The sequence below is a fragment of the Primulina huaijiensis genome, chromosome 16, assembly GCF_012295235.1.
Source record: "Primulina huaijiensis isolate GDHJ02 chromosome 16, ASM1229523v2, whole genome shotgun sequence".
Taxonomy (NCBI): Eukaryota; Viridiplantae; Streptophyta; class Magnoliopsida; order Lamiales; family Gesneriaceae; genus Primulina; species Primulina huaijiensis.
Window position 1 is genome coordinate 18,318,333 of NC_133321.1, and position 25,905 is coordinate 18,344,237.

At 37.0% G+C, this 25,905-nt stretch overlaps 6 protein-coding genes across 16 annotated transcripts; 3 read left to right on the plus strand and 3 right to left on the minus strand.

The window, feature by feature from the left end:
- Positions 1-43: 43 nt before the first annotated feature.
- On the plus strand, positions 44-2,006 carry LOC140961187 (uncharacterized). Its single transcript, XM_073419533.1, has 5 exons — positions 44-266; positions 887-1,052; positions 1,241-1,324; positions 1,411-1,614; positions 1,696-2,006. The coding sequence occupies exons 1-5, from the start codon at positions 222-224 to the stop codon at positions 1,785-1,787; spliced, it is 591 nt and encodes a 196-aa protein (XP_073275634.1). The 5' UTR covers positions 44-221; the 3' UTR covers positions 1,788-2,006.
- Positions 2,007-2,127: 121 nt separating this feature from the next.
- Positions 2,128-7,332, minus strand: LOC140961186 (U-box domain-containing protein 34). The gene is made up of 9 exons (XM_073419532.1): positions 6,988-7,332; positions 6,062-6,183; positions 5,863-5,978; positions 5,428-5,549; positions 5,118-5,359; positions 4,854-4,958; positions 4,181-4,609; positions 2,541-3,290; positions 2,128-2,345 (listed from the first exon to the last, which is right to left on the minus strand). Exons 1-9 carry the CDS (start codon positions 7,169-7,171, stop codon positions 2,154-2,156), a joined length of 2,262 nt encoding a protein of 753 aa, XP_073275633.1. The 5' UTR covers positions 7,172-7,332; the 3' UTR covers positions 2,128-2,153.
- Positions 7,333-9,406: 2,074 nt separating this feature from the next.
- On the plus strand, positions 9,407-14,485 carry LOC140961152 (uncharacterized). 8 transcript variants are annotated; one of them, XR_012172297.1, is made up of 3 exons: positions 9,407-9,650; positions 10,898-13,966; positions 14,069-14,485. XR_012172297.1 is itself a non-coding variant. In XM_073419453.1 (3 exons), exon 3 carries the CDS (start codon positions 11,360-11,362, stop codon positions 13,700-13,702), a length of 2,343 nt encoding a protein of 780 aa, XP_073275554.1. In that variant the 5' UTR covers positions 9,407-9,650; positions 9,724-9,801; positions 11,214-11,359; the 3' UTR covers positions 13,703-14,485. The 8 variants fall into 8 exon arrangements, 7 of the variants coding, with proteins under 7 accessions (XP_073275554.1, XP_073275550.1, XP_073275552.1 ...); XM_073419453.1 differs by adding an exon at positions 9,724-9,801 and having other exon boundaries at positions 11,214-14,485; XM_073419449.1 differs by having other exon boundaries at positions 10,898-11,072; positions 11,214-14,485.
- Positions 14,486-14,971: 486 nt separating this feature from the next.
- Positions 14,972-16,572, plus strand: LOC140961766 (uncharacterized). Its single transcript, XM_073420453.1, has 3 exons — positions 14,972-15,035; positions 15,614-15,726; positions 15,944-16,572. The coding sequence occupies exons 2-3, from the start codon at positions 15,622-15,624 to the stop codon at positions 16,394-16,396; spliced, it is 558 nt and encodes a 185-aa protein (XP_073276554.1). The 5' UTR covers positions 14,972-15,035; positions 15,614-15,621; the 3' UTR covers positions 16,397-16,572.
- A 228-nt stretch (positions 16,573-16,800) lies between these two features.
- LOC140962076 (probable protein S-acyltransferase 17) lies at positions 16,801-21,100 on the minus strand. 3 transcript variants are annotated; one of them, XM_073420926.1, is made up of 11 exons: positions 20,682-21,093; positions 20,464-20,557; positions 19,657-19,751; positions 19,408-19,575; positions 19,238-19,310; positions 19,094-19,146; positions 18,574-18,665; positions 18,431-18,483; positions 18,166-18,291; positions 17,131-17,407; positions 16,801-17,035 (listed from the first exon to the last, which is right to left on the minus strand). In XM_073420926.1, exons 1-10 carry the CDS (start codon positions 20,828-20,830, stop codon positions 17,132-17,134), a joined length of 1,179 nt encoding a protein of 392 aa, XP_073277027.1. In that variant the 5' UTR covers positions 20,831-21,093; the 3' UTR covers positions 16,801-17,035; position 17,131. The 3 variants fall into 3 exon arrangements, with proteins under 3 accessions (XP_073277027.1, XP_073277028.1, XP_073277029.1); XM_073420927.1 differs by lacking the exon at positions 16,801-17,035 and having other exon boundaries at positions 17,267-18,064; positions 20,682-21,100; XM_073420928.1 differs by lacking the exon at positions 16,801-17,035 and having other exon boundaries at positions 17,267-18,007; positions 20,682-21,099.
- A 538-nt stretch (positions 21,101-21,638) lies between these two features.
- Positions 21,639-25,124, minus strand: LOC140961202 (heat stress transcription factor A-2e-like). 2 transcript variants are annotated; one of them, XM_073419566.1, is made up of 4 exons: positions 24,819-25,124; positions 22,526-22,653; positions 22,319-22,430; positions 21,639-22,167 (listed from the first exon to the last, which is right to left on the minus strand). In XM_073419566.1, the coding sequence occupies exons 1-4, from the start codon at positions 25,122-25,124 to the stop codon at positions 22,111-22,113; spliced, it is 603 nt and encodes a 200-aa protein (XP_073275667.1). In that variant the 3' UTR covers positions 21,639-22,110. The 2 variants fall into 2 exon arrangements, with proteins under 2 accessions (XP_073275667.1, XP_073275666.1); XM_073419565.1 differs by having other exon boundaries at positions 22,319-22,653.
- Between the last annotated feature and the right edge of the window lie 781 nt (positions 25,125-25,905).

The following is a 25,905-nucleotide window of genomic DNA, read 5'->3' on the forward strand; positions in this document are numbered from 1 at the left end:
AAGAATAATAATTTTATTTAACGAGAGACCTTGTACTCTCAACATGTTTAGGAATTGACCCCCAGAAGTCCACGGGTGGTGCTCTTCCACTGGGAATCCTCAGCCATGAACTAAATTGCGGCCACTCGGTAGCTCTTAACTGCCGTTTCTCACTAATCAAAATTACAAGCTCGGAAAAGATCGAATTTTGTTTATTAATTCATCATTTTAAGCTCAATTTAATGGCTTCGCTACTCAGTCCTGCTCTCAATATACCACTAAACAAGGTGACGATAATCACTTCTCCGTGTGATCCCATTTCTACATCCATATATGTGTTATTGTACGCGTAAATTTGACGAGTCTTGATGCAGTAGTTGGATAAATTTATGACAGGATTTTCGTACAAGTTCAAGATCTGGATAAAAATGGTTTTTTCGACAGCGGGTTATGATTTAGATTAAATACTCTTGCTCCTCGTACAGAAAGGAATAATGATGCCCTGAGAAATCAGCAATTGTTGGAGGGTTTGGAGATTCAGTCACCGGCTACTGGGCTCATAATAGTTATTGAAAAAGAGATGCTATAAGATTAGTATTTCGAGTTTGAAGCCTTCTCTTTGGCTTGTCGGATAAAATTGGTGATTTTGTTGAGAGTTGATATGGTAGGAAGGATGAACTGGGAAAGGGATACGGTTTAGGAGGGAACAACTTTTGTGGGGGACTTCAATTATTTAGTATTCTATTTGGTTATTCGTGCAAATGAAGTATGTATAGCTAATGTGGCCTACTCTGAGATGAAGTGGGTGCACAATATTGGATGGCTGTTTCCAGTCCATCTGTTGCAGCTTCTCCCTATTTTTGTCATCATGTTTCAATGGATGGATTGATAATTGTTTCTCCTGTAGGTGGATTCTGTAAATACGAAAGCCCTCGCTTCGAAAGCACCAGGTAAAAGAGGATATTTGTTTGTGAGACCTGCCACTCGGCGTCGTGGGCAGTTTCTGATTATAAGAAATAAAACATCTTTGGAAGCCGACTTACCTCCAGTCGAGGCAGTTAATGACAAGATTGGTATTGCTTCCTCTCATTTTTTTTCCTTCATAAATTTTTAAATCGGTATTGGAGGTTCCACATTTACATCTTGTATCTCTCATGCTTAACCATGTTCAAGCGACTGAATGATTAACCATGTTGACAAATAAGATAAGAAAAGGCCTTAGTTTCGCGGTTAGTATTTGACAGAGATTGCTTCTGTGCAGATTATGGAGTTGTTGGCGTTCACCATGTTGGGATCTTGTGTGAAAACCTTGAAAGATCGCTTCATTTTTACCAAAACATTCTTGGTAATATCTCATCTTGTGTTGAAGATGATTTTTATCCTTGTTCAAGAGGAAATATCCAAGATTTCAACTTTAGCTTAACTAAGCAGGTCTTGAAATAAATGAAGCACGCCCACACGACAAACTGCCCTACAGGGGTGCTTGGTTGTGGGTGGGTTCTGAGATGATACATTTGATGGAGCTTCCAAACCCTGATCCATTATTGGGACGGCCGGAACACGGGGGTCGAGATCGTCACTCTTGCATTGCCATTCTAGATGTGTCTAAACTTAAATCTATCTTTGATAGAGAAGGTAAGTTTGTCTAAGATTTCTCAGGTTACCATGTTTGTTTGTAAACGTGTGTTAATCTTATACCGTATTTTACTAATGCAGGCATTCCTTACACCCTTAGTCGCTCAGGGAGACCAGCAATTTTCACACGGGATCCAGATGCCAATGCACTCGAATTTACGCAGGTTAACTGATGCATTTTGCCCAGTGAGAAATACTTTTAGAAAACCTTGTGTACAACGAGGTTAATCTGTGGTGTAAAATAGTCTATGATTTATAAGTACTTGTATACAATAAACTCGACAGACTGGAATGCATGGACATAAACAAAGTGTATAAACATTGAACAAATTGAACTGTTACAACCTAATGCGGTATGTACTTTAACGAAGTTTATACATCAACATTAAACACATCGAAATGTTATGTTACAAACTAATGCGGTATGCAGTGCATACAGAAAGTACGTTTCTGAGATATTTAATGAGATTACAAAACCAAACAGTTGCAACATAAGAATAATGAACTTTTTATGGGTGTAGCATGATAATGATCTGTTCTCAAGAAGTTGGTGATGTTACGCTCCTCCACTCTTGAATGGCAGAAAGTAGAACATGATTTGGGGTGAGCATCTTGTGTTGCAACATTTTTTTCGTCACTGGGGATATATCGTGTCTGTCGAACCACGCTTTTATCGCGTCATACTCGTATGTAAAACCATCTGCTGCTATATATGGATCCTCCATTATTTCCTGAATTGCATATTATACAAGGAAAGACTGAGATCTATGAACACAATGATGTCAAATTTTAATGATAAGCATAGGTTGGCAAGGCAATATAATTTTTTTTAAAAAATTTCCTAATCTGCACAAGTAACTCCTCGACTAGCTTTCTTAGTCTGTCCCACTAACATGTACCCAAATTGTGGAGTGTGATATTTGCACCTGAAGGATTGGACAGTAATAGTGTTTAGGAGCATGAATGTTGTCTCTAGCTGCCGAGTTACTTGGATCAGCATATTCAACAAGTCTTTTCAGTATCGGCAACACTTCAGTTTCAAGGTCTGGCCGATCTCTACATCTAAAATTACAGCATCTCAATGCAATATCTGCTAGTTCGTGTGCTTCCGCTAGTGGCCAATCTGGGAATGACTTGTCAAGAATATCAGATAAGGTACCCCTGCTCATAGCTCTTTCAAACTTGGTTATAATACCATTAGGATGGCGAGCAGACAATAACTGTAGGATTATAACCCCAAAAGCATACAGATCGGATTTCGCTCGAACTGTTCCAGTTCTTACGTATTCTGGATCTATGTAGTAAAAGGTACCTGCAACAACTGTGTCTTGGTATTCCGTGATATTGTCTGGTACCGCATCAGAAATGATCTTTGCCAGGCCAACATCTCCTATCTTGCTCACGAAGTATTTATCTAACAAAATATTTGCAGGTTTTATGTCCCGGTGAACTATAGGCTCGGGCTTTGATGAGTGCAGAAATGCGAGCCCACAAGCTACTTCAAAGGCAACCCGGAATCTTGAAAATAATGAAAGAGGAGGTCTGCCTTTTCTCCGAAAGATATGGTCTTCCAGGCTCCCATTCTCCATATACTCATACACGAGACATCGATTTTCTGGACAAGCTCCAAGCAATAAGACAATATGGGGATGCCGCAATTGGCTAAGAACTTCAACCTGTTTGTAGTATGTTTATAGAAGGTGTTACTAAAAGAAGCATTATGGTAATATTTTGCTGTGGCTATGATAATTTGGAAACATTGATATATTACATGTTGGAGGCAGATCTCTGGAGATAAGGAAGCAAACTCGTCCAATGCCAAATAATAAATTGGGGTCTTATTGTGTTCACTTCTACACACGCACACGCACACACATGCTTAGCGTGAACAAGGCATAATCCAACAAACGTGCATTTTGACACCTTCCCATTATATTGAGCAAAATTCTAAAAATTCTCACAGTATCTATGTCAAAAATAAGTTTTCTTTTGCATATGTAGCAGGAAGAATTATTTTCAAAGGAAATCATGACTCAACATGATGACAGAACAACCAGAGGGAAAATTGACAAGGAAAACTCTATCATTTGCCATCATTTATAAAATCACGACAAAAAACCAACAGATTAAACCATCAACAAACAATTGCACAATACAATGAAACTCGTAAATAGATAGAAGAAGCTATACAAATAAATTTTCTCCTTATTTAAGACTAAAGTCGTTTTCAAAATCAAATCAGTGATGTTATTTGATGTATATTTACTAGGCATAAAAATAAAGTAGAATCAAATGTGAAAAATATTACGTACTTGCTTGCAGTTTGGACAGGCTTTTGGTCACTACAAAATTTCGAGGTGACAGAAATATTTTGCAGACCCCCTTTTCCGATTATAAGCCAAGGCCAAACAAATTCTATCACTAGCCAATTTTAGTTCAATTTGGGTTAAGCCAGTCTCTAGGGGATGTCTGGTGCTAGGTATAAAGAACAGTGTTAAATTCTAATAATCAAAAGAGTCGCTTTGTATAGCTTATTGAGCAAAAACAAAGCCAACGAAGGTCAAACCTCTCTCAGAAATTCCTCCTTTCTGTCAGATGCATGAAGGCGAAGAACTTTAATAGCAACTGATATATAATCAATGCTGCATTTGTAAACTTTCCCATATCCTCCTTCTCCAATCACTTTTTTCTCAGAGAAAAAATCTGTGGCCTCCCGTATTTCTTCCCTTGTGTACCTTCTGTACCTTGGATCATTTGATAACAGTGCATCAACGATCTCCTGTTTTTCCATTGACTCTTTATGAGCCTTCGTTTCTGCCATCTGCTTTTCATAGGTCTCTTTTGCTAGCAATGCTTTTGCCATCTGAACTTCCTTCTGAGCTTCCAGATATTTCTCTCTCTCTTTGATGGCCATTATCCTAAGACTTTCTTCTCTTCGACGTGCAGCATTTACCTTTTGTGCTTCTTCCATGCATGCAGAAGACAGCATTTGGACCTGAAATATAATCACTTTTTAATGGTCAGATAGCAGCAGATGGTGCTCTATTGAAATATCTTCTACCGCATGCCCCATAATGCATTAAAAAGTAGGTTTTATATACAACAGGCCTAAACCAAATCCTGCTCAAAATAATCTGAAAAGGAGATGACAGGTTTCATGCCGTATTGTCAGCAACTGCAGCTAAAATAGCAGAAAGATGAAATGTGATTTGGGTGCTATGAACTACTCAGCTGTTCACCTTGCTTTCTGCATAGATCAGATCTTCACAAGCTCGGTTATACATGGAAACCGTGTCCTTCAATTCCAGGCGCATTCGCTCTATTTCGGTCTGAATGTCGTCGGACTACAAAATAGAGGTCAGCTCCTATTAAATGATAAACATGCTTTTGAGAAAATGATTTGGCATTTTGTAGAAGCAATACATATAATATGTACCTGTGCGTACTCCGTGAACAAAAATATGTTGTAAACATTTATTATAGAAAAGAACAAGTCGTTTCACCTGCTCTGAGTATGTAGATGACAAGGAAGGGAATACTCTAATTCTCCGGCTATCTGAGATACCAACATCTCCCATTCGGTCAGCTATTTCCAAAACAGAACCTGAATATGACGAAGATCTGTGTGTATTTTCTTGAGAAAACGAGTGTACATCAGAGAAGCAAGTGCCGAATTTGGACTCTATGGAAGAAGAAGATAGGCTGGATTCCTTTTTTTTAAATGCAAGAGAATCAAGATTCCTCCCTGGAAAACAGAAAACAGACAAGGTTACAAATTATCATTCACAACCACTGCATATAGTTTTGGCATACCGGTACTTGATGTTGGATTCAGCGAATAAGGTGCAAGCATATTCGCGGAGACCACATAAATGTGGCAAGTTTCAGGAGCATTCTTGAGAAGAATTGAGGGCACCTCAGATTCCATGGTCTTCCTATGAAAATTAAGTGATGACTCAACATTAATTTCGTCAAATCTGAACTAAATTGTTATTTTTGTATGAGAATATTTCCATGTTTTAGAAAGACTAAAAAACTCGGTTTTTTTTTGGGGGGCAGGGGGGTGGGGGGATTGGGTATGTCACTACATGAAATCGATGAAGATTCACAAGAACGACAAATTCCTCTACCGAAATACACTAACAAGTACATAAATCAGTTGTTTGACAAAACAAAAGACTTCCATGTTGAGAAGGAAAATGCGCGAAAAAATGTACTAATAACACAACTGCTGAGTGCAAACTATACCTCACAAAATAATTGGAGGAGCAGGAACCAAGCACCAAACTTGTACTTCTCGAATCAGTTATAAATCTAAGAAGCGTAGATGCAGCATTGTCTCCCTCCAATAACAAGATTTTGATCTAACAAGGTTTGACATATCCAGATTCCAAAATTAATGAACTTGCACAGATGCTGACTGACGAATGGGATGAGAAATATCTACCTTCTGGTTATGATATTGGAACTTGAACTTCAGAAAATTTTCTTCGCATTTGGCTTTCATATCATTAATATACATTTCTGCCAAACTTACATCCATCTCTGTAATTGGAACCCAACCTCCTGCTGTAAAATAAATAATGGGAAGAAAAATGTGATTCATGTAGCAATTCTAAGTCATGTTGTGATTTGAAGGACAATTTTAGAAACATAATTGAGTAATAAAGACAAGCATTTCTCAAATCTAAGAGAGAGAGAAAAAAAGAAACAGAGAGCAGTCATTGTATCCGTTCTTTTGGCTTTTATTTCTGCAGTGAAAAACAATTCAATCTCGCTAGAATTTACATTAGTGAGGTTCAAGTTAATCTAACTATTCATATTTCCATCAAAACTATATGACAGTCCAAATTGGGAATTTCAATGAGTTCAACTCAAACCTGAATGATTATTTGTTATCATATCTAATTGTTTGCGGTGGATCCCATGCCACTTCACAAATCTTCTGATCAATTTCTAATACCTTGTGCAAATAAAATATCCAGTTACAACACAAGGGTTGCAAATTGAGGAAAAAACATAAGCATCCCAAAATCACTCTCGAATTCCAAATATGTAATACCTCATATCTTAAAGAATTTAATCGGAGCATAAGGCAAGCCAGATTATATTGATTTGATTCAATCAAGTTATAGGTAATTGGCACCAGATTTAAAGCATTACTCAGGCAGCACAAACCAACATTAATAGGACTACTTTTTCTTCCCCCTTTTCTATCTAATGAGAGGATCGGTGGCAGAAAAGTCAAAATGAATAACGCAATTCCCGTTAAAAATTGATGTGGTGCAATCACGCAAATACTGAAATACATACACTACAGTGTGCATATGTAATTTCAATCTTTGGAATATATGGAGGAAAGTTAAAAAGTACATGGATTAGGAACCGAAGTGATGGTGGGCATAACATGAACCAGGAGTAAACAGTCAGCCTCTGTCACCAAATTCTGCACCGCCCACCGCACCGCTCGTTGACTGCCTCTTCCTTCCGCTCTCTTCACCGCCACCGCAACCGTATCAATAGCACAGCCGCTCCAGCCGCCGCCGCCGAGCTTCATTTCGATTCCTTCAGTCTCTCTGATACACCGAAGAAATCGTTTGAGTTGACTTGGTAAATTAGTTTGCTTGGAAATTGACGGTTGAGATTCAATCTGGAAGTGCTCCGCGGGTCCTCCAACGACTCTTCGGCTGGTGCATGGAAACTACCCTTCCAGGCGGCTTAGTCAACTCATTAACTTACATGATTACGTAATTTTACCGAATGCTGAGCTAAATATGAGGTAATCATGGGATGAGATATTGTAGGAACCGATAATGACCTCGGCTGGATGAACGATCCATATACATGTCGTTTTAGTAGTTCTCTTATATATAAATAAATGAATATAAGTTGCCCGTAATGATTCTTGTTGTGAAAAAGTAAAAATTTACGGTAAAAAAGTAAAAATCTTAAACTCTCAAAATTATCACACTACACACTTTATAATATTTTTCTCTCAACTCAATTGTGATTTTCTTCACAAATGAGAGATCTATTTATAGAAAATTTTTACAAATAATCCAAAAATAAAATACATCATTACCTACATCATCACACACTAATTTTCAATATTCAACANAAAAACCTTATAGGCTTTTATACTTGTCGTATCCCTTACCGGGAGTGTGGGATGTCGTCTTAACATCCTCCCAGGATTTATAACAAGTTTTTGAAAAAATTATTTTTATTATTTCTAACAATAACATTATATTATATATTACATATATAAACAATAAATAAATAACAGTAAAATAAATATTATTACTTTTGTTACCTTTTTCTTCTGTTCGGAGCTTGGAAAAATATGGAGGACTTTTAGAGCTTCGTGCTGATAACGTGTTGTGAAAAAGTAAAAATTTACGGTAAAAAAGTAAAAATCTCAAACTCTCAAAATTATCACACTACACACTTTATAATATTTTTCTCTCAACTCAATTGTGATTTTCTTCACAAATGAGAGATCTATTTATAGAAAATTTTTACAAATAATCCAAAAATAAAATACATCATTACCTACATCATCACACACTAATTTTCAATATTCAACACCTAATTTTACCTAATTTTCAACATTCAACATTCACATTTTCAACACAAATATTTAACACATTTTTAAATAATATTTCAACAATTCTAACCATAATTATAATTTTTCTCCATTAGTTTTAGATAGCACACTTCCTTGTACTTTGGTTGTTTGGAGGTCTTATACTTCTATTCTGTCCAAACACTCTTTTATTTGATGGATCCTTGTGATTTGAGACATATAATATATTGTTTGTTTTGTGTTCTGTGCACTACAAAAAACATACATTTTCGATATAGTTTTAGCTCAAACATGTGAAATAAAGTTAGGATGTCACTCAATTTATTGTTATCGGTGACAATAATTAAAACAATTCTCAAGTGATACAAGCGTGTGTATCACGATTCTTCCATCATTACTAGGTTAACATCCTTACATTGTCAAGAACATGCTATTCTATTTGGAAAGCTCGTAGTATCATGATTTTGAAATAAAGCTGTCGAATTCTGACATCATCTTCTTGAAAATCAAGGTTGAAATCTATAGACTATATTCTATATTACACCTGAGTTATTTCATCGACATCTCGTTTCGGGCTTTGGTTGCTTACATTAGTTTTTTTAGATCCTATTGTTCGGGTTGTCTATATTTCATTGCATTTTGATGTAGTGGCCTTGGTGCATGATGTATGATTGGGTATATCCATTGTATGATGTAAGTACTCTTGTGAGACGGTTTCACGGATCAATTTCGTTAGTCAAATATCTTATTTGAGCCATCCATGGAGGGGCGGAGGTACATGTCCGGGTGGTCCAAAATTTTTTTAAAAAATTTATATGCAAATTTATGTATAAATTTGATATTAGCCCGGGTAGATCAATTTAAAATATTAAAAGATATTAGAGTTTAAAATTCTAGCCCGGGTAACGCTAGATTCCTGGCTCCGCCACTGCATCAATGAAAAATTATTACTTTTTATGCTAAGAGTATTAATTTTTATTGTGAATATCGGTAGGATTGATCCGTCTCACAAATAAAGATTCGTGTACTCATCTCACAAGAGAACTACTCAAAAAAAATTCTAAAATTAGTTGAATTCTGAAAACTTAGAGGCCCATTGGGTTGGACCAAAACAATTGAATTTATGACAAAGCCCAATTCAATTGGAAGATGAATAGATTGTTACCACATTATTATTTTAGACAAAACATATATTGCTTTCGTCGACGATCACGAAAACCCTGCTCTTCTTCCTTGCTTGTGAAAACACACACAAAAATTTTGGGCAAATGAAATTTCAGAAGAATTCGGGTTCCCTTCGTCCTTTCTCCTCTCCCTAGTAAAATAACACTGTTTCCCTCCTTTTTCTTCCCTCTCTTTCCTGCTGCAAAATTTTTTCCAAAAACTTCCTCTCTCCCGATTCAATTCAAGTGTTCTTGTTCTGACATCTCCTTCACTGAATCGTCGCCAGGTGCGTGTGTATTAATGCATACATGATGTACGTATTTGATTTGTATATGTTTGCATTTCATTTTTGTGTGTAGGTGAAGTTTCTAATTTCACGGTTTGCTGCGTTTGTCCATGGGCTTTGCAGTTTGAGTTGCGGGTTGCTCACTTTTAGGGTTTTTTTTTTCTGATCGACATGTTCCTCGGTTTTTGCTTTGTTTTTTTAATTCTCTAAATGATATTTCTCCTGCACTGTAGATTACTGGGCAATATTTCTCTTACATTATTGAACTGGACCAATGATGCATTCTGTTTGGATGAGTCTGTATGAATCTGAAAGTATGGTAGTCTTGAGGATTAAGGGGGAAAGGGAGATTTGGTTATCTTGTTTTATTCTTGGAAATTTGTTACTGGTACTAATTGATGCGGGTTGGGGTGGTGATTTGGAATTTTTTTATTCTATTAATAAATTTTTTTTACTATCTTCGCATCTGTGATATGCGAGTATTTGTTCTTTTGTTAATTTTATGCATTCTTATTTACTAGTGGGCTTAAACTGTTCCAGTATCACTGTTGTAGCATCCTCAAAATATATTTAACAAATTTTCTTCCAACCTCTTGTATTTGAATGTGTTATTTTCATTAATTGTTAGCTGCATCATCTCATCATCGCCATCATCATCATCATCATTTATTTTGTTTGAGTTTGGGGAGAGATTGTTACAGTTGACTATCGACTCGTACCAAGCTTGAAACCTTGGGCCCGATGGCTATGATAAGTCATAACCATTGACACATCATCTCATTATTTGGGAACCCGTTCATGTGTATCTGAGAATTGTTTCTAACAAGTACCGGTACATGCCTAGATTTATGGTTCATATTTATTTCAAATACTCAACTGGCAGGAGCTTGACCAAAATGGTATCTTGTATGTTTTGCCTCATCTGTTTCTTTGTTTCATCAATGCTCTATTAGAAGGAAACAATAAATTTTATCTCTTAGTTAGCCTCCAGAATTAATCTTGGTAAGGATGCCGATTTATTTTCTTTCTCAACTTGCGCGTGTGCTTGTGTGCTAGGTTTATGCCTACTCGAGGCCTTTAATAAGCTGGAATGATAGGTCTATGTTCTGTTTAATTTCTGTGCATGTTATTTATTCAGTGCATCTCAGATGTCTCCTTAACATAAAAATGCAAGATGGAAATTATTGGAGTGCTCGATTCCTATATTGTCATATGTTGATAGTATTCTTATATGTTTGTTGTTTTAGGTTTTGGGATTGCTCTGAAGTTTTAGACATTGATGGATCTGTGATTGTATCTTTACCAATGTCCAGAAAGCTTCAACTTTCAAGTTTGAATGCACTTTTTTCTTCGCAAGTTATATTTGACAAATCAGCTTGACACACCTTGTGAACCCCGAACATGTTCCATTTTTTCCCTCCTGTATAAGCCTCAGCATGCTTTTATTTAACCTATATCACATGTTTTGAGTTTTTTCATTGTAGGAATAAAAAATAGTAAGCTGCCAGATTATTTAACTTGAAATTTGTTTTTACCAAATTTATATCTGCAATTTGGTTGCAGAGTTTAATTATTGAAATGATCGGTGGCCTCTGTCTGAAATGAAGATCAGAAGTTTCATGTTTTAGCGAGAGGAGAATACAAACTTTTGCTATTACAATTGACTTGGTGTGTGGATCACTTGATATTTCTATTGCCACCACAGAGCAATGGAATGCAACAAAGAAGAGGCCATCCGGGCCATGGAGATGGCTGAGAAGAAGATGGAAAAAAACGACTTTGATGTGGCTCGAAGAATTGCTAAGAAGGCGCAAAGTATTTACCCAGAGCTTGAGAATATTTCTCAGCTGATAACCGTCTGTGATGTTCACTGTTCATCTCTAAAAAGGGTTTTGGGATCCGAAAAGGACTGGTACGAAATTCTCCAAGTAGAAAAGTTGGCTGATGAGTCGACTGTCAAGAAACAATATCGGCGGCTTGCTCTTTTTCTTCATCCTGATAAGAATCGATTCCCTGGTGCTGAGGCTGCTTTTAAGTTGATTTGTGAAGCCAATGCAGTGCTTTCGGACCCCACAAAGAAGGCTTTGTATGACACTAAGATAAGAGCTTCGAGTAGATCTGCGCCAGTATATCCTCCTACTCACCACATAAATAAAAATGTTCAGTTTAACAACACACGCAAAGCTCAGAACAGTGTTTCTAATGGTTTCGCCAGCCTGAATCTGCATCAAGCAGCAGGGTCAAGCTCTTTCTCGCAGGAAAATTTCTGGACTTCGTGTCCTTTTTGCAGTTTTAGATACAAGTACCCAAGAGATTATGTGAACAAATTTATTCGCTGTCAGAGATGCTCAAAAGATTTCATGGCTTGTGAAATAAGTTCTCAAGATATTCCTTTGGGATCCAAGTGGGGACCCAATAGCACTCAACACATGCCTTCAAAACCCAGCTCAAATCAATCCTCTGCTTTTCAAGAAAAGGGGGGAAACTTTAAAATGGGTGCTCAAATTAAAAAAGGATTTTCGCCAGCAGATACTGACTCAAAGGGCAATGCCCGCAGGAGAACAGTTCAACCGGAACAAGGGATCCAGACAGGAAGTGGTACTGGAGATGCCGGGGCAGTTGGGACATCCAATGGGGATGCATTTACTAGAGAATCAGGAGATATAAAAAGCAAAGGCGGGAAGAGGGACAGAAAGAGGGGCCGGAAGCAGGCAGTGGAATCTAGTGAAAGTTTTGATACCTTGAGTGAATCTGACAATGAATATACTTTCGGTGGGGAAAATTTCAACGACTCGACGAGCGAGATGAATTCTGGACCTGTGGGTGTCCATTCCCCTCGGAGATCAACTCGGAAAAGGCAGCATGTGGTATACAATGAAAGTGATGATGATTTTCCTACCCCTGCAGAGGGTTCACAAGCAAGGAAATTGCCAAAAGATATCGAAATGGAACGAAAGGAAGTTTCTGGTAGTGGTGCTGAAGGTTCCACACATGGCATTCAAAATAGTTTTCCCACCGGTGCTTATTACTCCAAGTCAAAAGGCGAACAAATGTCAACAGTCCATCCTGAAGGACACTGCCAAGACAATGGTAATGACCATGATGAAGAAGTAAGGCAGAGGAGGGAAACTGTCTGTAAACCGCGCATTGATGCTGATACTGTTGAAATAGAAAGTGATTCTGACCAAGATTCGTATTCTGGTGATAAGTCAGACGTTCGAGTTTATCACTGTCCTGATACGGAATTCCATAATTTTGATAATGATCGAGATGAAAAAACTTTCCGTGTTAATCAAATATGGGCTTGCTACGATGATTTAGATAGCATGCCCAGATTCTATGCCAAGGTGAAGGAGATTTCTAGATCTCCATTTAAATTGAGATATACGTGGCTTGAAGCTGACCCTAAAGATGAAGCTAGCAAGAAATGTATGGAGGAGCAGTTACCCATTTCTTGTGGCAGTTTCAAGTTTGGCACAACTGCAATCACTTCAAGCCGCCTTTTATTTTCACATCAAATGTGCACTGAAAAAGGGCAGAGAAGAGGTTCTTCTATCATTCATCCAAGAAAGGGGGAAATTTGGGCTCTTTTCAGTAACATAGATATCAGATGGAGTTCCAACCCAGAAAATCGCATGTTCAAATATGAAATCGTGGAGGTGCTCTCAAATTTTGTTGCAGGTGCTGGTGTAAAGGTTGTTTATTTGGATAAAATCACAGGGTTTGTGAGCCTTTTTCAAAGAACTAACCAAAGTGAGTCTGGCTCGTTTTTAATAGGGCCTAATGAGCTTTATAAATTTTCTCATCGTGTTCCCTGTCACAAAATGAAAGGCGATGAAAGAGAGGGTGTACCTGAAGGTTCTTTTGAACTAGATCCTGCTTCCCTACCTCTGAATCCAGATGATTTGTATTACCCGGGCAAAGCAGATATGGAACCTGGAACATCGAACATGGGAAGTAATGGCGAGCAGAATCAGCTAAAAAAGGGTACATCTGCAATACCCGAGGGTACAAGCTCTCCAAAAGAGTTTGTGGACGTTGAAGATTTCTAAGCTTCGGCCATCTCCTGGATGATTAAATTTTATTAGGTTAAAAAAAAAAGGAAACTGTAGTAATCTATGTAGTCAGATCACGGATTCTAGCCCATGCATAGCACGTGTTTACCTTTTCTTGTACTGCTAGGACAATCTGCAATCAGCCTTGAATCATTGATATTGTCAACGAAACTATGGGATCTAACCTCTACTTTCAAGTGTGTCAGACGCTTTTTGGGCTTTTTGGTGGTAATACTGGTGTTTGGGCAGCACAAATATCAGGTAACTTTCAATTGGGACACTTGTGACAGTGCATAGGTTATACGATGAACTGTCCAACACCAATGCGCAGGTTTTCAAAAACTAACGTGAAGCATTTTGCAGAATTCGCGTGAAAGGATCTTTTTTTGGGCTCGATGACGACGCATAGAAGGCATGAGCAAGGTGGTGGTGTTATATTTGTATCAGAGGCACACATTCTTGCTCAGTTAACATGTTTCTCTACAAGTTGTGCATGGTTTTAGCTTAGGACACTCTTTACATTTTTATCGTTGAACTGGTCTTGTAGGTGCGACTATTCTTTCTGTCATTTATATGGAGAACAACTGTTTATTTTGAATTATTGTTTTTTCCCCTAGAATCTTTATTTTCGATCCCTGAAGCCATTTTTGCGTTCACGATCCTTTTTATATTGAGCTTGCAGCTTTTAGTTCTTACCTTTTTTAAATTTTTGTTTTTGCAGATTTTGTTTTTTACGTTCTCTGGATCGCTACATTTGCTTATTTTACATGTTACTTTTGATTGACTGTTGATCAGCATATGAGTTTTAGCAGTAATTAGAATTTGAATACGGTGCACATATTTAATTCGTGATTTAACTATTTTGATCATTTTCAATAAATGAACCAAACAACCTCTTCTATAGTTCAATAAAAATATTATAAAAGTTGAATGATTTAATTGATTTTTAATTCCGATATAGAACGTATTTTCACCTTTTTAATTATTAAAAATTTACTATCCATGTGAAGTGTTAGAATTTGTTAAAAAAAGGATGCAATTTTAATTCCTAAAAATATTTAATTTTAAAAAAAAATTTCCTAAAAATATTTAATTTAATTGGAAATGATTTGTAGATGGAATATAGCTATGGACTACTTGTGAATAAGGTTCATGAATCTGGGTCTTGACCCAAGTGTGTACTGAAACGGGCCAATATACCGTCAATGGGGCCTGAATTTATAATGGGCCGAATCTAAACCACATAAAAAAATGTGAACGCTTGAATTCGCAGTAGTTCTATTTTCACTAGTATTCATCTCTTTCGTTCACAGAGTTGGAGGGAGAATTGGTAAATTGATCAGCTACAGGTACTTTGGTTTGTCGGTAGTTTTGTGTTACGGGTTATTTTAATGGAAGTTCACTTTATGTGGAGTTTTGGAGCAAATGGAGAGAAAAATTTGAATGCACGCAACGTGTTCGAATCAATGCTCGAGGCGTTTCTTTTTTTAGTTTCTGCTTTTAGAAAATGTGCCTACATTACGGGAGAAGTCGTTATCGTTTTATCAATCCATTTTACTCAAGAATTTGATGCTCATTGTTGTGCTTGAATTTAGTGATTCACAACAGGAGGTTGTAAATTATTATTTTTTTTGTAGAAGGTTGTGATTTGGGTAATGGGTGGTGGATGGTGATAGTTGGGTGGACCAGTGACATGACTAAGATTGCTATACTAAGGCGAAATCTAAAGCTCCAGATTTTAAAATTCTAGGATAGACAACAAATGGGTAGATGGGTGAGTGGTGACGGACAGGGTGTTTTAGGACAAACAAGTTTGAGTGATTTAATTATCTATATTGGTTTCTTTACTTGTAATCTATGATTGTTGAAGTTATTCACGGGGATATAAGGATTCTTTCTTTTGTTTAGGTTATTTTATGATGTTGAGACTTGTATGCCGCAAGTTATGTGAGCATACAAAGGGAAGAGATGAAATTTGGCCTTTATCATGTGCACAGTTGCATGGTTTTCACAGTGGTCAGGTAAAATTACGGTTTTATTAATTACAAACAGGGTTCTGGAACTGAATAGAATAGTGTGAATTTTCATGTATGAACTAGGTGTTCGTGTGGTTTTCCTCCCTTTGCTCAGATATATCAAATGTTCATCCATTAACATTTTGTCATACGATGACGTGGGGCCAAATTTTTTATTTATCCCATTTGAGATCTGAAGAACTGCTTGTCTGTATTGTTACAGCCTTCCCTTGCACCTAGAAGCTTCTTTGGTGTAGAAGATTTTCTCGACGATGATAATAGCCGGCCATATACTTACCAAAAAGGGAAGAAGTCCAAGAATCCAACCAAACACATATCTTTCAAGCAACGTACTGTTGCTTTTATGGAGCCATTTACCCTGGATGTCTTCATTTCAAAACGCTTCGTCTCTGCTTCACTTACCCACAGGGTAACGTGCAAACAAGTTGCTGTGGCTGGTACAAATTCAAATGATATCAAGGCTGTGCTTAAATCACGATCAGATATACCTGCGTGTTTGGCTATAGGTCGGATTTTGGCTGATAGAGCAAGAGAAGCTGATGTATACACAGCAACTTATACTCCTAGGGAAAGAGACAAGTTTGAAGGGAAGATCAGAGCTGTAGTTCAGTCCCTCATTGACAATGGCATTGACATTAAAGTTTACCTTGATTGATACAACTTTTAGCGTTCCTTGCAGATTTTTAGAGGACACATTTGTAACTTTTGTTTTCGTTTGAGGTGAGCAACCACGTTTCTCGCTTCTGGAGACGCTAATTTGTATAATTAACGACACTCTTATATGAAGTAACCTTGGCCAATTCATAATAAAACTTTCCAAATATCAAAACGGGGGGAAGCGAGATGGGGTGGATGAGGATTATTAAAGTGGATTTTATAGGGAATAACTTAAATGTTTGAACATACTAAATTAAAATTTTAATTTGTTTTAGATGAGGAGAAATAATGGTCTCTAACCAGTTCTGCCCCAGAGTATATAGGAAGTGCATATCTAAAAAATATGGAGAATTCAATGGATAACAAAGATTTGNTTTTTTTTTTTTTTTTTTTTTTTTTTTTTTTTTTTTTTTTTTTCCAGTAATCATTTGAAGAATTCAATACAGGAATAAAGAAGGCTATAGAGTGAATCAGAAAAATCACGGCCAATGTCAAAAATTGTCCAGAAATCCTCGAAGACTAACAAGAGAGAAATACAACCACAGCTTCTGTTACAAGAATGAAGTAAGCACGTCTCTTGCAGTATACATATGAGATGAATAATCTACACCTTGTAACTCAGGGCCTGATCATCTTTCTGCACCATCGCGAATAAAAATTCAAATCACTTTTTATAATGCGATGCCATGTAGCACGAGTCAAGATAATAAATAAAGGAACTATAAATGTCACCTTATCCTGACTTTGATTTGTTAAGCCCAAACGACCGCCTAGTTGAGAGGGGATAGAGAACTTCACCGATATTGTTGAGAAATCCTCTATCGTATTGGTTATTTTTAACAACTTGAAGGTCTTCTAAACGCGATCTTCTAAAGAATGCTATCCATTTACTCTCTTGAGGCTTCCTTTCTTGATTTAATCCACCCAAACTAGCTTTTAAAGCTTCTGCACTAGACTTGGCCTCATTTACCTTCCTCTGCCAATGCAGGTAATCTTGCCATTTAAAACTCTGCAGTTCAACAGCATTCATCACTTCCATTTTCCAAGTTTTTGCTTCCCATCTCCCGTTGGTATTAGTTTTAAGGTATTAATCAAAACCGGCGAAACTAAACTTGTAATTGTATTCAACTCCTTTGCTTTAAAAATGGTTTACATATAGGTCTAAAGTTATTATTCTACTCTCCCTCAACCGTCTCATTGAAAAACTATGTTGTAACGACCATTTTTCCGCTTCCTCATTCTTTGTTTAAATTCTTCTTTCATGTACTTCTCATAAACTCAAACCCCAGCCTCTCTCCCAAACCAGAAGCAGCAGCGGCAGCTTGGAGGAGGGCAAAGGGAAGAAGAAAGGAAAAGGAAAGATGAGAAGGGAAAAAGAAAAAAAATTATAATCTTTTGGTGTAAAAAGTATTTCAAGTGCATTGATTTTTTTGGAAAGAAAGTTTAGCAGTCAGTAAATAAAAATTTTGAAGTGCATTTCTGAAAACCCGTGGACGCGATTGCTAATACTGGGGATGGGTTTTGCAGGTCAGGACACAAAGAGGGAGGCAGAAGAATCCTAAAACTTTTTCGCTGTGAGTAGACACGAGCAGCAAGTGATATTCAGCAGCTGCATTAATTCAATCCAGATTCTAAATATAATCCACATGAAATTGCCAGAATGTTCCTAATGTATGATGATCACAAATTAGAAGGCACATCCATTTATTGCACACCTGTAAAGACTAATGGCCAGTTATATCCAAAAGAAACATGAAAGAGGTCTACCTCGTTTGTGGTAGTATTTGTGAGGCACAGTTTCACATGATACGTGAAGAAACCAGCCAACAGCAGCGAAACTATGGCCAGAAACATCATGATAAGTATTTGTGTGTTATAAGCGCTCAGCAACCACTATCAAAAGAAAGAGACCTAATGTCAGAAGCCATTACAGGATGAGCACACTTGATCAAAAAAACCAAAATGCAATGGATCCTCTAGGAAACCCGTAAAAGGTAACGTTCTGTGCTAAGAATAAAAAAAATCCCCTAACCTGTACAACATGTGGAGCCAAACTTCTGAAAGAATTTTCAATGCCATAATAAGCTGCAGCACCGAGTGAAAGAAATAAATCATTTCAGCCATTAACGTACATCTTCAACCGAGGAAGAAAATTTGGGAAGGCACTAATGCTACCTGTTAAGATATAGATAACTTTCAGCTCCTTCAGCCTTCCAGCAAGAATCAATGCGAGTGCAACCACTCCATATATACAGATGAGAAAATGCCTGCATATGCATTGAAAATTGCTTTTAAGGCAGAGCCGAAGTTGAACTGAAAAAAGTCCAATAATTACAGTAATTTGATAATCCAAGAACTGCTACTGTTTTTCCTCTTAAATTAGCCTAGCATAGCATTCTCATCATGATGATGTTCTACATGTGTAAATGTGATTTAATACAAATCAGCAGCTCCACGCGACATCATTGATTCTTTCTTTCTTTCTTTTGCTTTTTGACAACGCAGTACAAAATGATAAGATATCTGATCCAAGAAAAACAGACAAATGGAAAGTTCTGTACGTCCTAAAATATAAAAAAACATACAAGGAAAAGTGGGGACATCCGAAGTGGCATAAACTGCAAGAACACTGCAGCAAAAACTGAATATAATTGTCCTGTTCATAAATGGAAACTTCTTAATAATTACTACTTACCATAGAATAAAAGCCATAAAGTATCCAGTGTTCCTCTCTCCAATGCAATTATTCTGAAAAATGAAAATATTAAGGAACGGGATAGCAGGGAATTGCAAATTTCAAAGCTATCCATACACTCAAGAAAAAAGGTAGTGAACAAACCATCCAACCACAATGATGGTCGAACCTAGCAACACAACGATTGCATATGCTGCAGTGCTTCGATCTAGCAGGCCTGAGTAAGTAACAACAGAATAATTGTATCCCAGTGTTTAATCAGCAATTGTTTGGGATAAGTTCATGATATTCAATAGCTATAACAATGAACTTACTTTGGAATCTTGCAGGTAGAACATTCTTTCTCAGAGAATATAATGTTGTCATAAGGATAAGCAGAAATATACTGAGAGACATTAGCAGAACTCACTGTCCCTGGATCAGAAAAGCTAGTCAATAGAAATAGGAGAAGACCCACACCACCTGCCAAGAAGCTCGTGTACCTGAAATTATAAATACTTTTACACAGAAGTGAAAATTATAGATTCATTAGTATACATACGACAAACATATGCTATTATTACCTGTGCACTTCACTCAAGTAATAACCAGGAATGTAGCAGAAGGATGAATTTGCAATGAAATAATAAGTTGCCCCAATTATTAGTAAATATATCAACTGCACACAGGTTATAAACAGGTCAGTCAAACTTCTGAACGCGCAAAATGTGTAATTTTGGAAAGAACGGGCCAACTCAATCTCATGATCACGCACAACACGCAGTTATCCAATAAACAAAGCATGTGTTTTTTTCTCATGAGTGATAGACTTCATACACTTTGATTAACCGTCTTTCCAATTCATATTATTTACAGTTTCTTCTTACATATTCTCTACAAAATCCAGAATTTCACCAAATTGTAGGTTCGATTTTTCCTTCAATTTTCTTCGATCATTCAATTATTTTTAAATTTTGTGTCTTTTTTGCGATTGAGAATGAATCCATGTGTATTTTTCGACCGTAGAGTTTATATTTTCTATTACATTTTATTTTGATTGTGGATAATGTACACGTTGTTCTTCGTCATTTTTCCAGGGTTTTTCATCAACTAACAGATATTTATGACCGTGCGTAGCTTATGTATGAACCTTGTAACACATTATTTATGGTTGTCGATTAACTGATGTTTTTTTTTTCTTGTATATTGTTGCCTACACTGAACCAAGATGTTGACTCCGCCCGTTTGGACAATAACAATCGAATTTATTCAATAATCAAATAAAAGTTAACCCATGTTGGCTTAGAAAAGTTAAACACCAAATACCAATCTGAAAAACCCGAAAAATAACAGAGTAACATCATTAAAGGACTAAGATACCACAAAATCACCTGTAAAATGGGGTTAGGGCGATCGCAACAATAATACTCAACGGAGAGCATTGCATTGCTGCCGCGAGACCCGCACGCGAAATGGATAAAACGACTGTTTCACCAAAACAATCCAAATCAATCAACTCAAAAACAAAAACCCATCATACTCAAAAGGTATCATCACACAATTTTCCATACATAATGAGAGAAAAATAAAACCCGCCAAGGAACACTACCGGAGATAATCGTAGGCGCCGAATGTAATGAAAAAATGGATGCGCTGAATGAAGGTGCCTTGGAAAATTGGCCACTGCCCGCAGAAGAATGATACTAAAACTAAAGCTGTCAACAGGCCATGGCACAACACCAGCCACTGAACATCCATCAAATTCAGCTACAATATCGATTAACACAGCTTGGAGATTGTGCGAGCACCGAGTTCTAGGGAAAATGAAAACGAAATTGAAATTGAATGTTTGGTTTAGCCAAAAGTGGTTAAATTTTTGTTGAGGGTTGTTGCTCGATCAGGACTCAGGAGTGAAAACTGCCAAGATTTTCTTTTCTGAGAAAAAAACTGCCAAGATTTTAACTTTAGCAGTTCATATCGCCAATTTTTCATCTTCCTCATAACTATAGTTATTATTTTTTTAAGGATCTTCCTGATAATTTTTAATATGGAACAATTTTGTGTTCTGATAAATTCATTAAATTATATCTTTCTTATCCAAATTCAAATTTAAATGCAAAATTTGTTTAATTTTATCTAATTTTAAACAATCTCTCACTTTATAAATAATCATAAATTTTAAAATTAAAATTTTTGTATTTATCAAATCATAATAATTAAATATCAGAAAATCTAATTAAAAAAATCATTTCTAAAATTTTAAATTAATATAATATCTAAATTTTACATAAAAACTACCTATTACATAATATTTTAGTACATAAACATACACAAAAGATCACGATCTCATAAGTTATCTTTGTGAGACGGATATACGATCGATCCATTACTTTTATGTTTAAAGTATTATTTTTTATAGGAAAAATATCATTTTGACAGTCATGTTATGAAAAAATATTGTGCGGTATATGTTTTTTAATATGCTAAAAGTATATTATGTAATACATGTTGATTTGAGTTAAAAATCTTATTTTTTATAAAACATGTACATACATGAAACCGAATTTTTTATAAATCAAATATAGAAAATTAACAGGTACAAATACAATTGCATGGACAAGGATAGCTGCTGAAAGCTGTGATGCATTTGGATTAATGTTTTGCTCAAGATCATTGAGTACTGTAAAACTAGAGATTTGTGTGATCAAATTAACAGGTTGAACGAATGGTCCTAAGCATAAACGCTATCTGCATACCAATCGTGACTAGCCCGATTGCAACAACAGTCGGTCAATGGACGTTTACACCGGCCCAGCCGATGATGAACATCTGATACGGATGGCAAGACAATGCATTAACCAGTTTCGTAAACCATTTCAAACTTTAACTATATCATCCTCTTAATGCCAATGGAAAATTAGCAAGAAACTAGAAATTTAGTAGCTATGCTTCAAGACGAAAAAAGTGATGGAGAAGATAAGAAAACACAAAGCGTTTCACTCTAGCTTCCATTCGTCATCTGTTGATTCTTCTTTCTTCTAAACAAGAAAATAAGTAGTCAACCAGTCCGGGATGGCCTTTGCTATTTCCACCTCCTAAATCATAAAAAAAAAGTTTCATTTAGTATAGAAAACGATAATAAATTGCAAGGGTATTAAATAAAGATTTTTACCCTGTACTATTAAAGAGAAAAAAACATTATATCGGCTAGGACGAGATCTGACATTGAGAGAATAAGATACTTACCCTTGAAACTATGCTATGGATGCTGGACATGATGGGGAGGGTCTTCCGATTAAATCCTCCAACTCTAGAATAAGATCCGATTGTTTCTTCGTGGGTTCTCGACACTGTTTTGCTTGAAAACAGATGTCGCATTCTTTAGTTCCTATGTCACTATTGCAATCAACAACCGACAGTAATTTAATTATTCTTTCAGAGGGATATCCCAACCTTAGATGCCAAAGGTCCATTGTATCCTTCTTAATTGTCTTCATAGCCTTACTTGCCGTCAAACCCCTGAAATAGTAGAGTCCCCCTCGTTGTTCATCCGCACCAATCAGCATCCTCGAGTTGTGGTCCTGCATAACACAAAACTTATCAGCAAACTGGACAATGCAATTCGACTCCTTGATCAATTGAGATACTGAGATCAAGTTACACATTAAACTAGGGACGTATAACACATTTTTCAGTTTTAAATGGCAATCTTAAACAACACTCCCTTCTTTTGTAGTTGATGTGTCCATTCCATTCGGTAGCCCGACTCGACACGGGAGAACTTCCTTTACATCTCTCAATGTGTCAAGACTTCCTGTCATATGGTGAGAAGCCCCAGTATCAATTATCCATTTTAATTTATTTTTCTTACCATTCAATCTTCCCTGACTGCCTTCTTTTTGAGTGTTCAAGAGATTGATCAATACACTCCATTGTTCGCTGTTTAATCAGCTCAGTCCATTTTTATCTGCTTCGTTTTGTTGTATGTTAGATGTACTTCCTTGTGCTGCATTGTCCCGAAACTGCCCATTGCGACCTCTTCCTCCAGTGGCAACAGGTGGTCTCTGTCCTCCTTGTCCACGACCCGCTCCACGACCAATTCCTCGAGGCCGATCTCCCCACCAGTCAGGGTACGCAATTAGTTGAAAGCATGATTCTGGATCGTGTCCATGTCTTTTGCAAATCGAACATGGCGCTCCTTTCTCCTTGGTTTCCATCCGTCCCTTCGAGTTCGTTGTTGTTTGAACAACAAACGCCACAGGCTCACTCCGTTGTTCCTTCCCTCGAGATATGCTACGAATTCGCTCTTCTTGGACAATCATGGCATATGCTCGGTTCAGACTCGGCAATGGTTCACTGCTCAAAATATTGGAACGTGTTGTCCCATAGATTGAGTCATCCAAGCCCATCAAAAACTGGTGCAATTTTTCCTCTTCACGTTTCTTGTCCAATTCTGGACCAATATCGCACTTACATCCTCCACATCGGCATATCGGGTACTTCTCGTAATTACCCAACTCCTCCCATATCATCTTCAATTTTCCATAGTAATTCATGATGGTCGCCCCTTGTTGTTTACATTCAACCAACTCCGATTTGAGTTGTTGAACCCGTGGTCCATTCCCCACCGAGAGTCGTTCTTTGATGTCATCCCACAGTTCTTTCGCAATTTCCATATAAGTTATAGTCGAGTGCAAAGCTGGTTCAATTGTGTTCAAAATCCATGACACCAGTATGGAGTTCACCGTCCACCAATCTTCTTGTTCTGTATAATCATCTGGCGGCTCCGTGACCGAACCGTCGATGAAGCCAAATTTTTTCTTGGCCCCCTAGAGTTGTCCTCATGGCCCTTGCCCATTCGTCATAGTTCTCGCCTCTCAGCTGCACTTGCGTGATAATGTTCTCTGGATTATCATTAGCCAAGAGATGATATGGTGATGTGCTCTTTTCTGTCACTACACTTTTCTGTTTATCACCTTCTTTATTGCCACCGGTCATGGCTCTGATACCATGAAAGAACTTTGAGATGTGAAGGTCTGTCTTATTCCGAAGGAACTCAAAACCATATATACAAGGATTCTTCCCTACAATTATGGAATCAATCTTCTACATATCAGTCTCTTTATATTATTTCCTAATCTAAACGATACACACAATAATTAACTAACATAATATTATTTCCTAATCTAAACGATTCACACAATAATTTACTAACATAATATTAACACAATATTTCATTCCATACCCCAATAATTATGCATAGAAACTCTTCCACAACAAATCCATGATCGATCTTTCACTTTCCCCTCACAAAACCAATCTGAATACTGTAGCGAGAAATAAAGACTGCATAGACACTAGCTATCTCAAAATAAATATAAAAACCATATTAAAATTTAGCTCATTATCTTAACCAGAACAAAGATACATGCCGCTTTTGATAATAAAATTATTTGCTTCAGGTGAAAAATGGATGAACAGGCTCATTGTCCTTGAAGAAAAATACAACGATTTGCTTATTTTTACTCAAATATCGTACATGAAAGCATTTCCATCGGCCCTTAACTTCAAGAAAGATGGAAACCCGAGCATAAATCTATTCCAAGCAAAAAATTGCATTAAACATATGGATGCTGCTTGAGTCAGCTTAATAAATCTTGGGACAAAACTATGCTACGAATCACCCGTAGAAACTGAAATGTTACGATAAATAAAAGACCAAAATGATCAACCCACTGATGCTTACACAAGTGTTTAGTTGACGAACAGAGCTAGAAAAATTGTTGTGGTCGGAGTGTTTAGGGAGCAAATCAGTGGAAAGTCTGTGAGGATCCCTGACAATAAAAGTAGACCTCCTACCACACAATGATAGTATGGAATGAGTATTGGGATCATTAACTATCTCAAACGTTTTCGTCAAAAATGGCGGTGGCCCCATTTCTCCAATCCTTTCTATTAGCTTCGGCATCTCCTTTCCCCGAGCCTCCCCACCATCACCATCACCGCCACCGCAACCGCCGCCATCATCCCCAGAAAAATCCCGACATCTCATTTATGTTTGTGTGTCAACATGACATACAATACCTACATATGTAATAAAGTATAAATACTATATCGTAAAGCCCATGGGCATTACAATAAAAAAACGCATAATGCGCCTTTTTATTGTAATGTTCATGGGCTGTTCCCGATCCAACTGGCAGGAGTCGGTTATCCCATGACAACATTACTAAATAAAGCTCAATTGGTACCAGACTAGTGCTAAGTATCTATATGTCCAGGAGATCTTAGGTTCGAGTCTGGGGAGATACAACCTCCAGTGCCTGGGCTGGAGGAGTCATTGAGTAATGCGGCCATGAGATAACCGACTTCCGCCAGTGTGCTAAGTATCTGTATGTCCAGGAGATCTTAGGTTCGAGTCTGGGGAGGTACAAACTCCAGTGCCTGGGCTGGAGGAGTCATTGAGTAATGCGGTCATGGGATAACCGACTCCTGCCAGTTGGATCGGGAACAGCCCACGGGCATTACAATTTGCGTTTGGATTTATTATTTCAAATTTATATATTTAAAAAATGTTCGAATATGAGACCGGGTTTGTAGCCCAGTGGTCTCACCCTCCGCCAGATTAGCTAGCTCCACGGGTTCGATCCCTCCCCTCGCGTGTTGTAATAAAAAAAAAATAAACGTTCGAATATATTTTTGTAATTAAAAAAGAAGAAGATTATAAACTTCAAATTCATTGATTCCATGTTTATATAGAATTTCGTATTAATTATGATGAATTTGAAGTTCACCAAGACATTTGAATTTCATTATATTTTGTATAACTAATG